This window comes from Diplotaxodon limnothrissa, linkage group LG4 (assembly GCF_057381915.1).
Source record: "Diplotaxodon limnothrissa isolate DT_005_m linkage group LG4, D_limnothrissa_male_GT1.1, whole genome shotgun sequence".
NCBI lineage: Eukaryota > Metazoa > Chordata > Actinopteri > Cichliformes > Cichlidae > Diplotaxodon > Diplotaxodon limnothrissa.
Genome location: NC_140599.1, coordinates 28572814 through 28595863, shown reverse-complemented (window position 1 = coordinate 28595863; position 23050 = coordinate 28572814). Strand labels below are relative to the sequence as shown.

Genomic DNA, 23050 nt, shown 5'->3' with positions numbered 1-23050 from the left:
TATGACTACTCAAAGGGAATCAATGAATAAATTAACCAAAGCTTTGATGAATATATCAATTAAGCCTCACACTGACTACCTGTATGAATGAACTGGACAGAAAAGAGTCAAACTGAACGCCTCCCTCCATCTCTCTCTTACACACAAACGCCTTCTTGTGTAACTCTATCCTCCTCTCTCCCTGCCCCTTCCCTCCCTCTCTTCACATCTCTCCCTCTTCCGTTTTTTTCCAATTCTTTACAGCCCACCAGAGGCTGTGAATGGTAGACAACTCATCGTATTTCGTTCCACTGGCGAGTATCACACCAGTTAGAGTGTGGGGAGGCTGAGCAGAGCGCACAGCTACAGTCAGCGATCCTCAGATGTCATGTAAAGTAACTGGCAGAACAGTGGAAATTTTTATCTGAGAGGATGATGACTGTGCTTTAAAAGCACTGAAATACGCACGATTCTTTTTTTTTTTTTTATTCATAGGATTTCATGTGCGCGCTAAAGTGGCCATGGCGCATTTTACGCACTACAGGTAACCAGTGTTTTGGAGGCTAAAACAACCAAAGCATGGATTAAACTGCAAGTATTTTCCCCCACTTTCTTCAGCAGAGCTGAAATGGCGGCACTTCGTAGAAAATTTGGCGAAGACTATCAGGTGGTTAACACAAATCGGGCTTCATCTTTTTCTGCTCCGGTCAAGAAAAAACGCCAGCGTTTCGTGGAGAAGAACGGTCGCTGCAATGTGCAGCACGGAAACCTCGGTGGAGAGACCAGCAGATACCTCTCTGACCTGTTCACCACTTTGGTAGACTTAAAGTGGCGATGGAACCTACTGATCTTCATCCTAACTTACACCATCGCATGGCTGGTCATGGCATCGATGTGGTGGGTCATTGCGTACATCAGAGGAGATTTAAATCATGGCCACGACTCATCCTACACCCCCTGTGTGGCCAATGTTTACAACTTCCCCTCAGCTTTTCTGTTCTTCATCGAGACTGAGGCCACAATTGGTTACGGCTACCGGTACATTACGGAGAAGTGCCCGGAAGGCATAATCCTTTTCTTGTTCCAATCGCTGCTGGGCTCCATAGTGGACGCTTTTCTCATCGGTTGTATGTTCATAAAAATGTCCCAACCCAAGAAACGCGCAGAAACGCTCATGTTCAGTCAGGACGCGGTGATTTCTCTGCGAGACGGCAAACTGTGCCTCATGTTCCGTGTGGGCAACCTACGGAACAGCCACATGGTGTCCGCACAGATCAGGTGCAAGCTTATAAAGGTAAGCTTAATATCGACACACTCGGCTAATAACATAATAATAAATTTAAAAAGAAGCTAAATCTGCAAGAGTAAGAGCAGTTCGTTTTAGACCACATCTCCTTTCATCAGTAAAGCAAATCATGACTTTGAAATAGATGCAATGTAGTTAACTTACACTAACTTGTTAGACTCCCTGCTGATACACTGGAGCTTCAGCAGCACTGCGTTATCTCATCAGCGTGGAGCACTTTCTTTGAAGGCTGGCATCCCGTGTTTTGTTTGTTTTTTACTTTCCTTAAGCTTCCACGGTCATTTATTTTAAGCGTGACTGCACACTTGAATGACAGCTTGCATCGCTGAATCTCTAACCTAAGCCCACGAGGCCAAAGACAAGCTGCAAATTGCTCAAGTATATAACAAGTATATATGGTGAAGCTGAGCAGCAGCCAGATGGGTGCCTCACAAACCACTGAAATAAGAGAGAAAAGACTGTGTTGTCATTGGGGGGGGGGGGGGGGGGGGGGGGGGGCTGCAGTGTGCATGGTCCCTACTGTGTCCAGCATCAGCTCCGCTTCAACTGGTGACACATGGGCAGATAGAAGTGTATCAGTAAGCAGATGTGACAGACAGATGCCCCTCCCCCTTGTGTTTGATAGAAAGTTAGACTCAGTGAATCAGTAGGGAGCTGAGATTGACACACCACAGCAGATCACTGGACTCAGTAAAACAATGCTCTGGAGAGAGAGTGTTAAGACATAAAAAGTATTTAAGGTGATGCATTTTTTTAAAAATTTCCTTTCTGAAATTTAAAAAGAGTTAGAAAGCACTGCAGTGTTTGAATTTAGCTGCAAAAAAAGAAGAAGAAGCTTATGCATTGTTGAAGTGGGTTTGTGCCATTTTGGCTTCAACTTAGCAGATTTTGGGAGAATACAGCTAATAAACCTCAAACTCTAAAAACAGGCAGCAATGCAGAAAATTGCCACAAACAGCACCAAGGTTGACAGGCCCCCCTGTGTTAATTATCGTAATAGAGCTCCATTCAGCCACATCCATGTTCAATGTGCAAAATGGGCCATAAAGAAGACAAACAGCATTAGAGAGGTGCTTGGAGCTTGTTTATATGTGTGTTCTCCTCCGCACAGCTACATCAAGCACAGCATTGGTCAGCTTAATGATGCATTCAGGCAAAGAGGGAGGCAGGGAGGACTGTGCTATTCCACAGTTACAAGCATGGAGAAAGTGAACAACCCCATAGGCAGAAAGTAAAATTGCACATGTTTGCGATGATTTCACTCGCCTACCTTGTAAGACTGAACCATAGGCTTCTCTCCACCTGCGTAATACACCAGTGATAGTGTGAACTGCAGTACATCAGTACACTGGAGCTCAGTGTTAAATTAAGTAAGTTGAAACTGAAGGCAATTTTTTTTAATAACATGGGTATCCAAAACTTAACAAACAGGAGTGTCAATGAGATTGGAACAGACATGAAATCACTAAAAAGAATGGAAACTCCTTTTTTAATTTTATTTTTTTTTAAATGGAGCTGAGGTAAAACCCATTTGCTTCCTTTCCAGACTGCCAGAAATACAATCAGTATATATTCCAAGACCTATGCCAACCCCACATCCTCTTTACACTCCCCCTCTCTGTGAAATACAATAAATACAGCATCCACTGTGTGCTTCTTAGATTTTTTTTTTTATCATTTTTTGCTCAAGGGCTTTCTGGTCTAACCTTATTCTTTCGCTTCAAAGACTCTCTTACCAAGACAGAATATTTGTAGCAGCACTGCCAGAGTACACACACACAAAGAAAAAAAACTAACAGTCTGGTGAGTCAGTGCACAGACCACAAGCCTTGTTTAGGATTTACATACGTGTAAATATTTATCATCAAATACGATGCTGAATTAAACTACTGCCATAGTTGTATTGTTTTAAGTTGGATGCCTTTTAGTGCAGTCCCTGTGTAGAAATGTTGGTGGTGCTGTTGAACTACAGCCTTTTTTAAGTCTTGCCTCATCATAAGATACCCAAAGACATTAGTGGCAGTGGAATCATTTAACTTGTTTAGAAAGAGTTTAAAAGAGAGGCAGAGTTTAAGAAACTAAAGTGGAATACGCGAACAGCCCTCAAACTTCAGAAATCAAAACAAATGTTTTTACACTGCATCAAAATTCAACTTCAACTGTAAATCTCTATCATTTGAACTGCAAGCAGAAACATAGTTGTATCAGTGGGGTTCAAATACTAAAAACTATTGCAGATTTATCTGGAAAAGCTTTGGACATCTACACAAATCAACCCAGAAAGTTTGTGCCTGCAATACGATGTTCGTTACTCGTTAGTCTTTTGAACTGAGGCGTTTCCTCTTGCTTCTCATAAACTGTAACTTGCAAACTTATAAAGCATTCAACGCCTCATTTACATGCAGAGATGTAAATGAGCGGGTATTTTCTCCTGCTGCCACCAGTGTGGTTAAAGTAGTTCGTTTCCTTACTAAATCTTTTCATTGCGCAGTATTTCTTACCAAACTCATTAAAACAAAAAAAGAAGTGGGACACCACAGATGACAACGATCAGCTTTCCCTCCACTCTGCATGAAGCACTTTAGCCGAATTGAATTTGAAAACACCTGCGTAGCTCCGTTTCCTGTGGGAATCAAAACAAGCATCAAACGAGATTTGCACAAAGCTGAACCAACTCCTTCATCCAGCGCTGCAAGGCATTTTTTTAATGTCTTTAAACAGTGGTGGGTTGTACCAGCACATTTCTCAAGGTTTCTATTATATTAAATAGCATCTTCTCGTCTTTGTAGTGTTTGGAGAACAATTAAATAAGAGAATTTAGGTAAATCCACAGACTCAGTCTTCACTTTACTCTTAAATCATTCCACATTGAAAGTGCTTTTGTCAGCTCATTAAAATGAGAAAATAGAAGAATAAGAGAAAAGTCAGCATCAATAGCATTTTTTTATTTACTTCATCATTTAAATTTAGAACCATGCAACTGTAGGTCTGACTGTCAAAAGAACCATACATTTTAATAAAGATTTTTTTTACCCTAGTGTTCTTATGCAATGCCTTTAATCACTTACCATAAATATTACACAGACAGTTTGATTTATTAGCCCAAAAATGAAAAAATATGAAGGTTACAACTGGGATTAATATGAAATAATAAAGAGAATATATATTTTTTTTTTAAAATGTTGATTCAAATTAGTTATTTGTTGCCATTATTTATGCTACCAGTGAAGTCTGACAGAAATAAACACAATATAAATGCAGTGCAGGTAACACATTCAAATATCGTGTGCTGTGGCCGCTGCGCTGATGGTAGTAACATTACTTGTGCAAACTCTAAACGAACAAAAGCTGCCATCGTACTTTGAAATCAGAGTGACGGACAGACCAGCTGTGTCCCTGTCACTAGACAAAAATGTAAAAAAATTAAATAAAAAATGGACGTTGCTTCAGATGAAGGCTCAGACTCTAAAAACAGGCAGCAATGCAGAAAATTGCCACAAACAGCACCAAGGTTGACAGGCCCCCCTGTGTTAATTATCGTAATAGAGCTCCATTCAGCCACATACATGTTCAATGTGCAAAATGGGCCATAAAGAAGACAAACAGCATTAGAGAGGTGCTTGGAGCTTGTTTATATGTGTGTTCTCCTCCGCACAGCTACATCAAGCACAGCATTGGTCAGCTTAATGATGCATTCAGGCAAAGAGGGAGGCAGGGAGGACTGTGCTATTCCACAGTTACAAGCATGGAGAAAGTGAACAACCCCATAGGCAGAAAGTAAAATTGCACATGTTTGCGATGATTTCACTCGCCTACCTTGTAAGACTGAACCATAGGCTTCTCTCCACCTGCGTAATACACCAGTGATAGTGTGAACTGCAGTACATCAGTACACTGGAGCTCAGTGTTAAATTAAGTAAGTTGAAACTGAAGGCAATTTTTTTTAATAAAAAATGGACGTTGCTTCAGATGAAGGCTCAGACAAAAAGACAGTTCCTTTTTTTCCTGCCTTGTGTTTTCATGAGAGGAAATAAGATGCAAGAGAATGACGCAATTGACCGAAACGCGGATACAATCAAGGGAATTGGGCTGTACCCCTCATGCATATGTAAAAAGAAAGGTAGAGTAGCCTGTTGTCAGACTCCCCAGTTGTGAAAGAACAAACGTAAAGTAATAAGTAACCTTATTTCTGCTTTATTTCTTTGTCCTTTTGTACTCTGCCAACTAAAATACACTAAAAACCACACAGAAAAATCACATATCAGTCTGTCTCACCTCCTACTGGAATTCATGGACACACCGAGCCTTCATTTGAAAAGCGCCTTGGGCCATCAGCTCACACCTACGAGCAAAATTTTTGGTTTTCCCTCTCATTTTGGTCATGCCCAAGAAGCCAAAGAGAGGTTTGTGGCTCGTATTAGCAGAGGGGAACACTGCTCACTGCTTTCTTAAGCCAAGAAGAAATCGGCACCGCACTGAGGGACAATTTAGCACAATCTTTGTTAGATAAAGTCAAAAATCAACATTTAACACAGTGTGTTTGCGATGTTCAGACAGGAAGCAGCCTTGTGATTATCCTCTGCCATATATGCTGTTTCTCATCTCTTAAAAATTAGAATTTAAGGGATTCAGCTCAACTTGCAAAAAGTTATTGCTGTTGCTGCTGTGTTTGGAAAGAGCCCTGTAGTACTGCTGTGGATGATCACTGGACATGGAAAAAGGCCTTGAATCCCTGCATTATAAACGAAATAAGGAAAAGACTGACCAGTGACAGCCAACATTTAAAGTCCCACCATAAGCAGCTGAAATGCAGCTTTGGAAGGCATCCACAGCAGCCTCAGAGGGCATCCTGGTGGAACATCCAAGCTGAAAATATGACTCTGGTGTAGCTGTGAGGGCGGGAGGCGGGTGTGAGTGTGCAGGACATTGATTGAAAGAGATGGTGAGCAGTGAAACAGCTGGGTAGAGCCTGGCAGATTTTTTTTCTTAATATTTTCACTGTATGAATGGTGCCTTCTATTTCAGAGATATACAAGGGAGTAAAATAGTCGTGGCTGCATATCTCCTCAGAGGATTGCACAGCAGGTTACACAGGCACTAGAACTGGAATTGATTTCCATTTTTTTTTCTAATAAGAAAAGACTCAATTATACTATCAGGCTGCAGAGGGCTGGAAAAAACAGACCTCGAATCCCTGCATGTATTGATGAGCGAGTCCAAGAGCTGGAAAGTCTGCTCTGTTCATGTTTCTCGTGTGTTTGTATTCTATACTTAAATAATTCAGTCCACACAGGACAGAACATTCTGATGTAGGAGTGTGCATTCTCAAATATACATAAGAACAGATGTACAGCTTGGATTCCCAAGGTTTCTTTCTGAGGCATTTGCTATTGCTCCGGATCTGTAATGTGAAGTTTTTCTTTCTTCTATCAGGGGTAAAGCACTGGACCATTATTTTTGCATAAATACAGCATCTTTAGGCTCCTAACAATACTAAAAGCATGAGCCTCGTTAAAGAATTTTCCACACAAGAAGAACTCACAGGGTGCACGCTGACAACAAACACACATTTTGGCCAAGAACATTGTGACACCATATCTGCCAAAGTCACAAAGTTGCCACATGGAGAATTGAATGGCTTTCCAACCTGGTCTCAGCGTTTCAAGCTACACCTAATCTTGTCTCATTTTAATTTTAGCGGAGCTTAAGCCTCTACAGCGACCTCATCAGTATGACTTTACATGCCTCTGTACTCAGGCAAATGTGGCAGGTTGTTACTTTCCAGTACGCTCTCTACTACTACTGCATATTTTCACGCACCGAGAAAGCAGCAAAGCATCCTTTGGTATTATCTCCACGTTAAGATTTAGCAATAAACTAATTATGAAGCCGTGTGCTGAGTCTAGTGTGGGAAGTTGGAGAAGAGGCGAGGTGTTGGAGCAGTGGAGGTCATGTTGTCTCGCTGTGTCTGACTTCACTGCCAGAGGCTTGAGATTGGATCCCAAAACTAATTAAAGTGAGCTATTTGTTAAACGGTGCACAGTGTACAGTGGAGCAGCCACATGCAGTTGCAGCATAAAAATATAAATACCACTTTTTTGCAGGGAATGTTCAAAAACGTGAACATGTTTCAACAATCGCCCAAAATTAATCTCAACTCAGAAGATTTTTGGTTTTTGAGGGACTGCATGGGTGTACTACAATTCAACATTAATGGGTTACATGAGTCACAAAAGTGGCTCTTTCTTAATTTGGCTTAACCAACGTGCACCTCTAACCAGATTAAAATCAGGTGTAAGCGCCACATTTTCAATAACTAAAAGGAATTAATTTCCTAACAATATAATTTCTCATGCTTGTATGCAGAGCCCGTTAAGCTGTATGTTAATAATGCCACAAATGAAGCTGTGCAGTAAAGTTAGAGCAGCGCAAACGCACTGCTTATGTTGTCATGGCAATTTACACGGATTCACAATTAGCAGCGAAGCCCATCTTGCACTGCTGCAACTAATAGAACACAGATTAGAAGATTGATTAGTCTATTAGTATGTACTGCAGAGAATTTCCAATTAATAAAATTCATTTTACTTTGATCTCGTCCAAAACTAAACGGATTCCCACGTCTCCTTCATTAAAGGATAGTGTTAGACCTAAATATGCTTCTTTAAGTTTCATGTTTAACTGGCCCGAGCTTAAAGTTTATGGGCGCTAATGTGCACGTTAGAAATGAACGGCAGCATTAAGATTGCGTTTAGAGTAAAAATAAGACCATTAATTTACGAAATTTCAAGATTAACATCTTTCTGCCATCATTCATCTCCCCCTGTTGTATAGAAGAGAGCCTCTATTAACTTTGTTGTACAGCCCTGAGTAGGTGTCATCTTTGGAAGCTTTTCAGTTGATCTGTGCACAATAGCTGGTCTCACATTATCAGGATGAGCCGCATTTTTCTTGTGCCTCAAGACTCAATTATGTGTGTCCGATTAATGCGCCCATGTGTGTTTGAATAGCTTTCTTTCAGTTCTATTATGTAAAAAGTACACACAACAAAAATATGCAGTCTCAAAGAAAAGTAACCTGGACCTTACCCTCGGTAAAACATGTTAAATAGGAAAACTCTCCTCTTCTCAGTTGACATTTCCACACTCATAAAAGAGCACCTTTAGACAAACGTTCTCTAAAGTGGATAAATCCACCAAAAGCTGGTCTCACAATTCAATTGTGTAATTGTGTGCCTGCTCAGCTCAGTGAGGTTTCCCCTCTGAGCTCTTTCATTAACAGATCATGCAGAGGTGTATTAAACTGTATTTGATTATGATGTAAAAAGCGATTTACAGTAAAGCAGAAATGGCTGCTTGACTGGATAAAGGGAGCTTTTAGGCGAAGCAATGAAAGCTCTATGTAAGTGTTGTTCAGTTATATAAAAGGAGAAAAGTAACACATTTAAATAGAAAAAATGAAATCTTGAGTTGCTGTGGTAGGAACACATCTTGGTGACGATGGTGCAACAAAGGTTCTGCAGAGAAACTGAGCCGTCTTTTATGCTTTTACCAGAGGCTGGCTACATTAAGCGATTCTGCCTTTCAACAGCTGAAAGTGTAGGAAGATGCAGACATTCATTTTAAACCCGTTCGTAAGCAGTCTTAAACACAAGCAGTTGTTTGCAGTTGCAGTCTCGTTTGTAAGAGCAGAAGAACACCATGCAGTCTACCTCAGGTTGTTTCTCCCAATTAATTTAACTTGTGATTTAACTTTTCTAATTAATCTCACTCAGTCTTGGCTGGATTGGCTTGAATGAAATGTTAACCAAGGCTTTTCTAAATCTAATGATTAGGCTGTGCATAACTTGCAGCCTGAAAGCGCGCGTGATTTGGACGGATTGTCGGCCGGTCGATCTGATTGCCTATAAGCACCTCCACCTCCATCGCCACTGAGGCTGCTGATTGATGAGGGTCTGGCCGAGCAGGAGTGGAGTTGAGTAGGAAGACCAGGACCCTTTAGGTCTAATCAGTTTTATTTATCACCTGTCTTTATCCATGAGCATCATTCACACCACTGAGACACTTCCACTGCAAGCACAGAGGGGGGAAAAAAAAACGCCTCGCTTTTCTAATGATAATGAGTAGCTGAGTCGTTGATGGGCATGGTGAGCAATCAGACGTGACAGGTAAAAATTCAAAGAGAGATGTTTGTGTGCTCATCCAGTGCTTCTTCTCCCCAAAAATATTGTGGAGAAGAAATAAAAACAGTTCCTGTCTGACTATGTGAGAGCTTGGAGAGAAAAATCTGTTGATTGGTTGAAACAGCATGTCAGATTTACAGGAGGAAAAAAAAGCAGACAAGCTCAGCTATCTCGGGATCTTTGTGCAAGAAGGAGTCTAGGAGAGTGCCAGGGGGCCTTTGTAAGAAGCTTTGCCTGTCAATGTTTGCATACAGTCATCCATCTTTTTAATCTTAAGCGACTAAGACAGAAAGTGAAAAGAAGAATTTCCCTAAGCTAACATGAGATAACCCTCAAAGGAGGAACAATGCCAAATAGTATTCAGTGGCCTGTAAGCACCTGACAAGTGAACAATGCCCGCTCGACACGAAAGTCATTCCCCGACATAAATCCAGACGAGCATCTCATTGATATTCACAGGAGATAGAAATAGAATGCAGTGTTTTCTGGCAATGCAAAACCTGTTTACTCGCACCTTATTCACAGTTTGCATCTGGGAGATAGGACAATATCACCGGCAGGTCAGGATGAAATCGGACTAGGACTAGTAACTGTAGCGCGGGGGGCGGGAAGTACAAAGAAGCACACTAAAAGAAAATTTTCATTAATTAAACTTATTTTTGCAGCACTTCAAACTCAGCAGTAGCTACTTTATTATCTAGTAAAACGAATACAGATTCTAACAATAAATCATGTTTATAGACATGCTGTTTAATATGCACGGTTGTTTGGAGTTTGGATTAATGATTACCTGCTGCAACATTTTGAGATAATTTACACGAGGAAAAAAATGCAGAACCATCTCTGTGCACCGTCACATTAGCTAAGACTAATATGCAGTCTATGTGCATGCATCAGAAAAATTACCTGATGACATTTTGTTAAACTAGTCAGCATCAGTGTTTCAGATAAATGTGATGTATCGTCTTTGGATTATTTTATAAACAGTTTCTGCTTTTACTTTAGTTTTCCCATTCGGTATAATGCCTTGATTACCTACATTCACGTCATGCTCAGTTATAGCTTAACTAGGCTATTTTTAGGCTAGCTAACTTTAAACTTCATCACATTTAAAGAAGGCACCAAAAACCAAGAGAAACGCTCAAGCAAAGTGTATTTTATTCCATAAACTTTATACTATACATGAAAAAAGTGTGCTTATGTGTTTAAGCTCTCTTGAAGACATGTTCATCTAATGGCCCAGACACAGGAGAATAAAGAAGAGGACAGAAATTTCCTTTGTAGTTTTTAGATGATTCCAATTAATTTCTTCACATTTAGCAATCTAAAAGTACTACAGCAGCCACTTTCAATCGCAGTGTGGTTGCATAGGTCCCCTGGTAAAAGGTAGACTGTCTCCAAACAGTCGTGGTTGGATTGGGCCTGATTGTAGTCACCTTTAGACTAATGAAGGTCTGCTAGTAATTGCTGATTTATAACAGACTGCAAACACTCTGCAATCAATATATGTAATATGGGGACTCCACTCAACTGGTCGTATTCTAGTTATATTCTTACATGAAAGGAAAGCTGCTTGAGTTCCTGTCTGATTCTGCTGTTAAGATGATGTCCTGGAGCAATGACATCACTAATTTCTGTTTCAAATCTTTGAGATTCTGGCTGGACTCTGAATGTAAGCAGTCTATGTGTATACAAATGGCAACAAAATTGCAACAGACAGCAAGAAATTTGTAAATTTCCACCTATTTATCACTGTTATCACAAAAAATTTAATGGAATTGCAAACTTGACTCCTTCAACCAGGAATCTCTTATTACCACTTTTATTGCCATTTTAATGCACCACAGTTGCTTTAATGATGGCAACTGACTCTAAGTGGTCACAGACCCCATTTTTGAAGCAACCATTTCAAAGGAAACATGACTGCAAGTTCATTGCACAGAGTCACAATAAAGGTTGTTTGTGCTGTGGTCTCCAACTGCTGTTTTCTGTCGAGCACCTGTAGCAAGACCGGCATCAGCACATCACCTGGTCTGGTTTATTTCAAGGCCAAATAGCACATCATTATTTATTTCCCTGTTGTTAAGAAGTGGGGTGGCTGTAGCTCAGATGGTAGAGCAGGTCAGCAACTAACCGGAAGGTTGGTGGTTCAATCAAAAATATCCTTGGGCAAGATACTAACCCCATGTTGCTCTTCGATCCATCGGAGTGTGAATGTGCATGAATGTTAGATAGGGAGCACTTAACAGCTTAGAAAAAATGCTCGTGTGAATGGGTGTGATTGGGTGAATGAATTAGTTGTATAAAGCGCTTTGAGTGATCAGATAGAGTAGAAAAGCGCTATATTTGAACCAGTCCATTTACCATTTACCAGAAGTATTCCCTGAATGCTGAAACTTTCAGCAGCTGTCTGCTCTCAGATTTAGGGTTTAGGTTTACATATCTGCAACTTCAGCTACTTTTAGCTACATTCCAAACACTACAGCCCCTCTTCATCTCTCACTCCTTTTCTATTGCAAGTTGAAAGCAGAAAGCTTTCTCTTAGATAAGGCAAGGCAAGGCAAGTTTATTTGTATAGCACAATTCAACAACAAGGTGATTCAAAGTGCTTTACAGAGACATTAGAAACAAGAACAAATAAAAAGCATGATTTAAAATTGATTAAAACACGCAAATAAACTAACTAACTAATTAACAAACAAACAAACAAACAAACAAACAAACAAACAAACAAACAAACAAACAAACAAACAAACAAAACAGTATATAAAATCAAAACAGATAAAATCAGAACAGTAGATAAAATTAGTAGTTAAATGTAAGTTTTGAAATTTAAGCTTAAAAGTGTGGATTTGGTGCTTTATTCAAATGCAGCTGAGAACAGGTGAGTCTTCAACCTGGATTTAAATAAACTGAGTGTTTCAGCTAATCTGAGGCTTTCTGGGAGTTTGTTCCAGATATAAGGAGCATAAAAGCTGAATGCAGCTTCTCCGTGTCTGGTTCTGACTCTGGGAACTGATAAGTGATAAGATAAGTGTTTAGGCTAAGCATGCAAATATATTTCAACAGCCGTGTCTTTAATTTAATGTGCGCTCTTCAATCAGCTGGTGACCAGTGGGCTGAAAACATCAACAATGAGTCTGCAGACTGGCTTTTTAACCAAATCATGGAGCAAGCATCTGCTTAACTAGCTAACTCCAGTGGATAATTTCTATTCTAGCCAGAGCAAAATTAGTGGTTACTCATTTGGGTCAGAGTAAAACAGAATGGCTTAGATCAGTAAACAGATGACCCAGCTAGGTTAGGGGTGTGTTAAGTAGCCTACAAATGGCCAATTTCCAGTTTCATTGGTGTTTCGGGCAGGGGTGAAAGAGGGGACTGTGTTTTAGTGAATAGTGTATTGATTATTATTAAGATTCACAACAAGAACAAAAGATCCAGAAATGGCAGAAAGCATTACAGAGAAGCTGGTGAGGCTGTGTGGTAGTCTGTGTGGGAGTTCATTATGAAGCTGCGTGGAGCTGAGGTGGAGGAGTAGTGTGTGCTGTTAGGTGGGTGGCTGGTGAGTGACGCATCCAAATAATTGGTTTGAGGTAAAACAATGACCCCAAAAAAGAGAGAAGAGTAGAGAAGGCAGGGTGTCATGTAAAAGAATCTAAAAATTAATCTGTGAAAAGAGTAAAATCATCTTTTTGCAGATTATTTTCTTTGGAGTTAATGACATTAATTTACTTTAAAAGGAGTTTAAGCATCTTTTTTTGATAACTGACTTTAACTGAGCTCCACGATGCCAAAGAAGATATTGTTCCTAATTATCTTAAATGTGGATTTTTGCCAAAATAATCTTTGATTCTCAAGACTTTTTTTTCCCCACCCACACCTGTTTTTATCTTCCCTTCCTACATTTTTTATAGCTATGAAAATATTTCACATTAATTATACAGGGTGGGCCATTTATATGGATACACCGTAATAACATGGGAATGGTTGGTGATATTAAAGTCCTGTTTGTGGCACATTAGTATATGTGAGGGGGCAAACTCCACAAGATGGGTGGTGACCATGGTGGCCATTTAGAAGTCGGCCATCTTGGATACAACTTTTGTTTTTTCAATAGGAAGAGGGCCATGTGACACATCAAACTTATTGGTAATGTCACAAGAAAAACAATGGTGTTCTTGGTTTCAACGTAACTTTATTCTTTCATGAGTTAGTTACAAGTTTCTCTTTGTTCACAGCCTTTGACATGTCGAAGAGGTTAACACGTGAGGAGCGGATCGAAATTGTGTTGATATCTGGTGAACGCAGTAACCGGGTCATTGCAGCAGATTTCAATGCAAGACACCCTGCGAGACCACCCATCTCCCATGCTACAGTTAGCAAACTGCTTGCTAAGTTTCATGAAACTGGTTCAGTGTAGGATTTGCCAAAATGTGGACAAGAAAACTGTCACTAATGAAGAAACATCAGTGGCTATCCTAGCTTCATTCAGCAAGAGCCCACAGCGTAGCACTTGCTGCATGTCACTGGAGAGTGGCATTAGTCGAACATCAGTGATGGTTTGGTGTGGTATATGGGGTACAACGATAGTGGGTCCATTCGTCATCAATGGAAACCTCAAGGCCACTGGATATTTGAAGTTGCTACATGATGATGTGTTTCCCTCTTTATGCACTGAAGCTGGCACGTTCCCTGAGTTTTTCCAGCAAGATGGTGCACCACCACATTATGGGTGCCAGGTCCGAGCATTCCTAGATGAACAGTTTCCTGGAAAGTGGATTGGTCGTCGTGGGCCAGTTGAATGGCCCCCAAGGTCTCCCGATCTGACCCCCTTAGACTTTTGTCTTTGGGGTCATCTGAAGGCAATTGTCTATGGTGTGAAGATACGAGATGTGCAGCACCTGAAACTACGGATACTGGATGCCTGTGCTGGCATTTCTCCTGCGGTGTTGCTATCAGTGTGTGAAGAGTGGGAGAAGAGGGTTGCATTGACAATCCAAGACAATGGTCAGCACATTGAACATGTTTTATAAGTGGCCAGAAACTTGTAAATACAGTAACTCATGAAAGAATAAAGTTACGTTGAAACCAAGCACACCATTGTTTTTCTTGTGACATTACCAATAAGTTTGATGTGTCACATGGCCCTCTTCCTATTGAAAAAACAAAAGTTGTATCCAAGATGGCCGACTTCTAAATGGCCACCATGGTCACCACCCATCTTGAGGAGTTTGCCCCCTCACATATACTAATGTGCCACAAACAGGACTTTAATATCACCAACCATTCCCATGTTATTGCGGTGTATCCATATAAATGGCCCACCCTGAAGCTTTTGAAAATCGGAAAGGCTTTTTGCAGCAGGATGTCAGAAAATGTCTTGAAATTTAAAAGACTTTGTAATAACAGGTGAAACAGACTGCTAATTGAGAAAATGTGAAGAGAAAAGGTGAACAGATTGATTAGACAGAATAAGACAGGAAAGAAGAAAATACATCCAGGACCCCGGTGCTGAGCTCTAACATCATCTGGGCAATTAAATGCTTCCGCACCAGTTAACGCTCTGTGGGCAAGTCCTGTCCAAACACAGCTGTCTCATACGTCTGCCTGCAAGTTCTCCTAGAAATCAATGTGAAGCGCAAAGTCTGTGGACATGGCAAACAAGATAGCACAGAGAGAGAGTGAGGGATTATATATATAGAGTGAGAGAGTTATATATTTTAAGAGAAATGCATTTTCTCACCTTTTGACTCATGAAATTTTGGAACACTTATTAATTAGATGAAAGTAATAATATTTCTATAGTCTATCGGTCTGCTTTTAAAATATCAGTTGAGTCTGGACCACTATACTCGAATTAATTGATGTTATTTCAATCTGCTGTCCTTTAGATTTGAAGGTAGACATCAACTACAAAACCCAGCACAGGAGAAAGCAGGCAGCATTGAGAACAGCATGAAAGGAGTAGTTGGAGCAGAAGTGGGTTGCAAAGCAGTTTGCAGATGGGCAGAAAGTACAAGCATGCTAAAGCAGCTTAAATAGTTTTTCATATACAGCTCAATTACAAATGAGGTACTTAACTTGCCACACTTTTCCATTGGACTTGTAATACTGGGCATTTTAACATTGTCATAAAGTACCAAGTAGAATACAAAAATATTTCATTTATAGGTGGACAGAAGAACTCAATTGACTTTTTAAAGACTACATGAATGTAATTATCACTTCCCTGTCTCTTTCTTTTATTTTTGTATCTTTTTGTTTTGCTTTCTTTACACTTTCCTCTGTCTCCGTCTACTTATGTGTGACTTTTATCTTTCAGTCTCGTCAGACACCTGAGGGCGAGTTCCTGCCTCTGGACCAGTGCGAATTGGATGTAGGCTTTGGAACGGGTGCAGACCAGCTCTTTCTGGTATCCCCTCTCACCATTTGTCATGAAATTAATCCCAAGAGCCCCTTTTTTGACCTATCCCAGCGCTCTCTCATGAGTGAACAGTTTGAAATTGTCGTTATCCTCGAGGGCATCGTTGAAACTACCGGTGAGCAATCTTACGTCATTTCTTTAAACTGTGTCCTTCCCCATTCCCATTGTTTGTTTTCTCTCCCCGCTTTACTCACTCCCAATCTAAATGTAAAGTCCAACATTAATAACAAGCCACATAACGCTCCTATCAAATAGATACTCATAATCTGGAATCTAATTTCCCCACCTTCCCAGTTTGGCATATTTGAACAGCACAAGAACTGGAGAAACCAAGGATGACATCAACACATGAGAATGACGCACTGATTGAATTTCAAGGGATATTTTATTTCTGCAGAATTAGTTTATGTCTACTCTATGCATAATAAAACCCTGTGGTCATAGATGCGTGTGTCACTTTGATGAATGAGGTTTTAGTTGAAGTTCCACTAAATTTTTCACATGACAGCTGAGCGCAGAAGTAATTCAGAGGGTGTGAGACACTGGTATAAAGCCGCTGCTGTACGCTACAGGCAGCCATGCTGGAGTACCCTCAGCAACAACACAGATCTCTCTGTTGCATATTTAACACAATGATTCATCCCAAGTCCAATACAAATAAATCCATCCTCCTCTTTTCTTTTCAGCCGTGCTTCTAGGCATCCCCCCATAACCCTGCCTGTGTCACTGTTGTAGGAGAAACCATGGAGCTGAATAGGCTTAGAGCAGAAGGGAAGGATCAGCGGGAAGTGAGAAGCCAGGCAGGCAACACGGCTGTGCTCTGTTGATAACACCATTAAATCAGGGTGCAGCTAGAAGTCTAGTGTCGCAGTGCACAGCACTCGGAGCTGAGGAGTAGAAGAGGAAAGCCCTGGAAGTGTCACCTACAATTGTCCACAATATGCTGTCAACTGTATGGAAAAGGAATGCTTAAAAATAATAACAATAATAAAAATAAGCATATTTTTAAAATGTCATTTCCGTATGTGCATCTTCACACTAACCCACATCCCATTACCCCAAACACATTAACAGCTTCCCGGTATATCCAGCTGCTGCTGACACAGCTGTTCAGCTTGTTGATCGTCTCTCCTACTCATTCACTTTGTTTCAACCAGACTTGACAGATTACCATGCAGTGGCTCTAATTCTTGTCAGTTTTAGTTTATGTCTTCAAGGCATTTTTTTTTCTGTTTTCAACAATGTGACAAAACTACTTAATTTCATTGCTGATAAAAAAAATTCTGACAGCTAAAATCAATTCCAAGCTCTCGTTTATGTCTGATTTTAAACAACGAGTTAGTTTCTTCTGTGTGGCAATAGAACAGGATCACATGGGTTGTCGCTTGAACCCAGCATCACACAAGATCCATGCTGGTGCTGACTTCTGGCAACCTAATGAGATGAAAACTGAGAATGGCAGAATTTGTTAGCTCTATATAAGAAACTATAAAACTAAAGGGCAGTCAACATGGCATAAGATTTTTTTTTTGTCCTTTTAATGGTATATTGACTTCATCTTTAGGCTGCCCCTTGACAATATGCAGATGACGTGCAACTATGTAAATTCGCTGACCCTAACATAACACTCAGCAAATGAAGTTGATGTACTCTCTAACCTCTGCCAGTGTCAGGAATTTTACATAAAGTCTTGATGTGCCGAGGGCTTTTATTTTTATGCAAAAAGCAGTAGACATTAACCAGAATACCTAAAGTATGCTTAAATGATGAACCTTAACTAGCATGCCTGTCAGACTCGACCCAAAAGCTTCCATTGCATTGATATTACTGTTGTCTTGTGCAACTATAATCAACTGAAGTTCAGTTTTTTACTGGTAAGAGTGGAGAAAATGCTGGAAAATTATCCTAAACTTGCAACTGCAATTAAAGCTGAGCCTTAAGGCAATTAGAAAAAAAATACAGAAATGGTGAAGAGTTTCTGTGGATGAAGATGAGTCGTGTGCCTGGAATAGCATCAGGTTATGACATAACACAGAACATATCATCCCTCAGAGGGACTGGATCAGACTCCTACTCTTTAGCCAACTGTAGTGTTTCACAGAAGAGCTCAGGTTGTAGCAAAGCCATTGGATCAGAAAAGAAACTCAAACTAAGTGATTATTGATCACGAATGACCTCCAACAAACATCCAAAAGTCAAGAAAATTACTTTACAAGCCTCAGGTCAAATGGAAAACGTGTACACAAAGCAGACGCACAGGCACCCCCATTACTAGAAATCTTTGCTTAATACATCATCTATAATTTAGGCCCTCCACCAGAGCATGATGAAAACTGATCCCAGTTTGCCAACAGATGATTTTCTTCTAGCTGGCCGAAGACTGAAGCTGCAATCAACACAGAGAGTTAAATAAAGACAAGTAAAGACAGAACACATGCCATGTTGTTTTGATGTAAGAGCATCACGATGATCAGATTTAAATGAGCAATTATCACAACCAGCTTTGCCTAAACCATCTGCCAACTTTAGCCACCATTAATGGAAGAAAATGTGAAAATAATTTACCAGATCAAGGAAAGATAAACTTACAAAGCTTATGAAATCCAGGAAAGAAATATATGCATACATATATATATATATATATATATATATATATATATATATATATATATATATATATATATATATACATATATATATATATATTAGGGGTGCAACGATACACAAAATTCACGGTTCGGTTCGGTTCGATACTTTGGTGTCACGGTTCGATATTTTTTCGATACAAAAAAAATGTTCATGCCGTTTTAATTTGTCATTTATTAAAATTATAAATATATATTTTAACTCAAAAGTACAGTTTTTAAATTTAACCCTAACCCTTGTGCGTGTTTTTTATTTTGACAGCGAATGCGCACCTGCGGACCACTTATGTGCAGCCCTGGTTATTTAGCTCGTCATATTGCAGCCACAGAAATTCTTTTGTCCATGAAACCATAAAGCTGCACTTTCTTTTTGCCTTATAGTCTGATTTGTCATAACTTTTCCGTTTTGTGGTAAGCTTTTCTTTGGCTGTCACTTCTTCACCCTGACCTGTCTTATTTGGCTCAGCAGAACTAAAATATATATCTGTCTGTGAAGGTTCTCAGTCATCCAGGTCATCGTAGTCAAATATAAATCTTGCTGCTTTTACACACGCACTCACATAAGCTCAGCGATTCTCTGCGCGATCAACCTCTCACATGTTTAAGCTTGCTGCGGGAGATTTCACTTGTCATGTTTGCATAGTAAGCTAACGATTAATAAGACGATGTCAGAGGAATTGGTGCACAAATTATCATCACTCACAGATCAGTGCTGTCGCTCTCTATACACAGTTTGCGCGATTGCAAAGTGAAAGCAAAAAAACAAGCGCAAATTCAAACGCGATTTCAATATGTCACATATTGACAGTGGCTCACCGATGCCAATGACATAATTACCCAGCTACATTTCCGAAAGAATGCAAAAGCATTGACATATATTTTTCCTTCCTACAATAGCCCGACGGGCAGGGAAGAGATAGATTTTGGTAGCCCGACTGAAAAAATCGCTAGCCCCGGGACGTTGAGCTAGCGATATTGCGAGCCCTGTATCTGATTGAGGAATCACTCATCTTTGGAAAAGAGAGTTTATTACAGAGAAATGGCTCTTTCCAAAATAAAAGCTATACTATCCGCTTCTTCTGGGCTATATTCTCAGCAGCATATTAAACAGCTGTCTAAATGACTCGGCTAAAGTTAGTAGCATGCTTGCTTGTTTTTTTTCTGCTTCCACTTGTCTTTGCACTAGGATGATGTCGGCGTAAATGTGCAGTCATATTCGTTGTGTTCCCACTAGTGCTTTCAGGTTAATCTCGTTGAAATGACCTTAACGCCACAACACGGCAAATCTCCGTTAACGAGCTACCGCCGATCACCTGTGCATGGGGCTAGACGGCCAACACGTTAACGAGCTAACTGCGCTAACACACTAGTTCCCACCCATGTAATTGAGCATTGCATGGCACATCCAACATACTGTTTTACTTTAGTCCATGACTCGCTTACCTTCAGGGTCATACGTCACATGAAAACCAAAATAATTCCAAACGCCAGATCTGAATGAGAGTGGGGGAGGTCCATGATGTAAGGAGAGCTTAACTTCTGTCTCGCTAGCTTGCCCTGCGCTCTTCCTTCTGACGATGCTGTCTGTGTTGAGCGCTCAGTGAATCTGCGTTCGACTCCTCCGCCTAGGCTGCACTGTCGACCCTAGGCGGAGTAGTCGAACGCAGATTCACTGAGCGCTCAACACAGACAGCATCGTCAGAAGGAAAGTTGATAAAATAAATTACAAATTTTGTATTGTTCGATACATATGCGTACCGAACCGAAAGCACTGTATCGAACGGTTCAATATCGATACGAATATCGTTGCACCCCTAATATATATATATAATGATCTTCATCTCACATATTCCATTACAGTACATCAGTATTGGAACATGGCAAGCTTTGAAAATAAAAACATTAGGGTGTAAAAGCCTCTTGTTACTTTTATGAACTGGGAAATGCAATAGCCCTTTCATGTGGGTTTATTTTAAATCTTCTAGTACGTGACTAAACTGAACTGGATAATCACACAGAGCAAAGCATGAAGCTGTCATCACAAGAAATAAAGGAGAGAGAAAAGAGATAGCATGCAGTGATGCCGATCCTACAGATTCCTCGTTATCAGCCTATAATTGTTTTGCTGAAACCCCATTTAATAGCAGTTATTAAAATTATTACTGCCGTCACTCTCTTCTAGGTATGACATGCCAGGCAAGAACGTCATACACTGAGGATGAGGTTTTATGGGGCCATCGTTTCCTACCAGTAATGTCCCTGGAAGAGGGTTTTTTCAGGGTCGACTACTCTCAGTTCCACAGCACGTTCGAGGTGCCGACACCACCGTACAGTGTCAAGGAGCATGAAGAGAAGAATTCTCTCCCATCGCCTCTGTCTACTCCTACCCCCGCACTGACTGAGAGCCACGGTGCCCGACGTGACCGCGTGTTTTCTGTGGATTGTATTAACACTACTGAGGAGAGGGGCCATCATGTAGGGACTGGGGTTCGACTTCCAAGCAAATTGCAGAGGATGAGTTCATCGGGGAAGGAGGACCTTCAGAGGAAAGTGCTTATGCTTAGCTCCCAGCACTCAGAGAAGGCCTGCAGCACCGGAGACCTCCCCCTAAAGCTGCAACGTCTCAGTTCCTCACCTGGCCCCGAGGCAGCAAATCGTCTAGGGTTAAAGTCTCTCAAGGTGGGCTTTGAACCCATGACCCAGTCAACTGGAGACCTGTACCAACACAGCCTGCCATCCACGCTGTCCCCTGCTCCGGTTCCCATGCACAGCCCACTTCTTTCAGCCGGTGGGAGGTTGGAGGATAACTTGCCACCAAAGCTAAGGAAGATGAATGCCGACCGCTGAAATCCAGACAGTCCTGGACTATAACAACATACAGACAGTGACCTCTGACCACAAACACATGAAAAGAAGAGTCAAAGATGTACTTTACCCTTGGAGGCTTTGATTAAAACAAAAAAACAAGAGGTTTATTCATTTTTATTTCTTGAGACTAAATCTTTACTGGAATTACTGTGATTTTGTGCTTAGCAGAGGCTATGCTATTATTAATTTACGCTTTGGTACACAAAACCAGAAAACACAAACTTTGAGCTTAAAGCAAACTTGATTATTCTGCAAGAGTTGTGCATGTATACACTAAATCCATTGTTTAATGTATGCACCACTACACTTAACTGTCAATCTTAGTTTTATCTAAATATAAATTATATTAAGATGATAATAAATGCTGTTTGATCTTTCTCTTTATTGTGTTTTTATTACCGCCCCCCCCAGAATTTATTATGTTTACATTAAAATTTTTAGTGCTGCAATTCTGCCAAATATCAATAAGTAATCCAGCAGTGCGATGCAATTGTAGCTTTAATAGGCTGTTGTTAATGCCCGTAATTTTACCACATTGGCAAGCGACACTATGCAGGAACAATCCCATAACTCCGTGGTGCAGTAAGTGGCTATCAGAGAGAGGGAGATGATAATGAGATACACTGCTGTTAAGATGGAAAATATAAATATGTGTTTATTGGAGAATGGAAGCTGATTATAGATGACCTGTTATTGCAGACTGAATGTGGTCAGCTGAGGCATCCTGTTTAACAAGCATATCCAAACGCAGTGTACCGTCTTCACGCCAGTATATTTCAGAACACACGACCACACCAATTTGGTTAGTGGGGCTTATTGTTTTTTTATCAACTTATGCCAACACAATAGATTTATTGAACTGTCATTCTGCATGTGGTCAGCATTTGTACCAAAAGCAGGTGAAATAGTAGATTGAAAGTGTAGGACAACCCTGAACACATAGGGCTTAATGAAATCCAAGTATAAACACACAACACAGCATGGATGCAATTAAGGAACAAAAACAAAATCATCATCATCATCAAATACAGAGTCAGCATATCCAGAGAAGACCAAAGCCTCAATTTTCCTATTGCGAGGAAGGAAGGGAGGGAAAAGGATTTTTGACTGGCTTTAACAGTACGCACGGGGTCTCCCATCAATCTGCAGCTTCGGCCACCCACTCACTTTACACAGAGCCTACATATGCTTCACACACTCTATTCCTGTAATATAGCTGCACTGAGAGCTTTGAGTGCGCTTGTATGTTTGCTAACTACGCATGTGCTTTGCCACTCTTCTCATGCTGTGTATGATTTGCCAGAAGTGGATAATAATAGCTTTACTGAAAGAAAGAAAGAGTGTGATAAGTTAGGAGAAAGAAGAAAGTTCTGATGAGAGTGAGACAGTTTTATGTAGCTAGCTGTGGTTCATTTTTTACATTTTATTTCACAATCTATTGATTGAATGATCAATAAAGTTGAAGTATTATGGTTTTTTATGTAATAGGCTAATAAATATTAATAACCTCATATCGTATTCATGCATTCTTTAGCAATCATTTTTCCACCAACAGCTGAGAGCCACCCATAGTGCAATTATTACTGAAATTTGGAAAGGGGTAATTGAAAGACCATTTATAGTTTTATGTGCTAGTTTGAGAAAAA

At 40.3% G+C, this 23050-nt stretch overlaps 1 protein-coding gene across 1 annotated transcript; it reads left to right on the top strand.

Moving 5' to 3' along the window:
* The first annotated feature begins 607 nt into the window (after positions 1-607).
* Positions 608-21383, top strand: kcnj19a (potassium inwardly rectifying channel subfamily J member 19a). The gene is made up of 3 exons (XM_085351812.1): positions 608-1273; positions 15790-16006; positions 20719-21383. The coding sequence occupies exons 1-3, from the start codon at positions 608-610 to the stop codon at positions 21381-21383; spliced, it is 1548 nt and encodes a 515-aa protein (XP_085207938.1).
* Positions 21384-23050: the final 1667 nt, after the last annotated feature.

What these genes read in the sequence shown, in the direction of transcription:
- kcnj19a (XM_085351812.1), top strand. Translation starts at nt 608, where the DNA reads ATGGCGGCACTTCGTAGAAAATTTGGCGAAGACTATCAGGTGGTTAAC. An exon ending in TCAGGTGCAAGCTTATAAAG is followed by an intron (nt 1,274 to 15,789) that starts GTAAGCTTAATA and finishes TTTATCTTTCAG; the next exon opens with TCTCGTCAGACACCTGAGGG. An exon ending in GGGCATCGTTGAAACTACCG is followed by an intron (nt 16,007 to 20,718) that starts GTGAGCAATCTT and finishes ACTCTCTTCTAG; the next exon opens with GTATGACATGCCAGGCAAGA.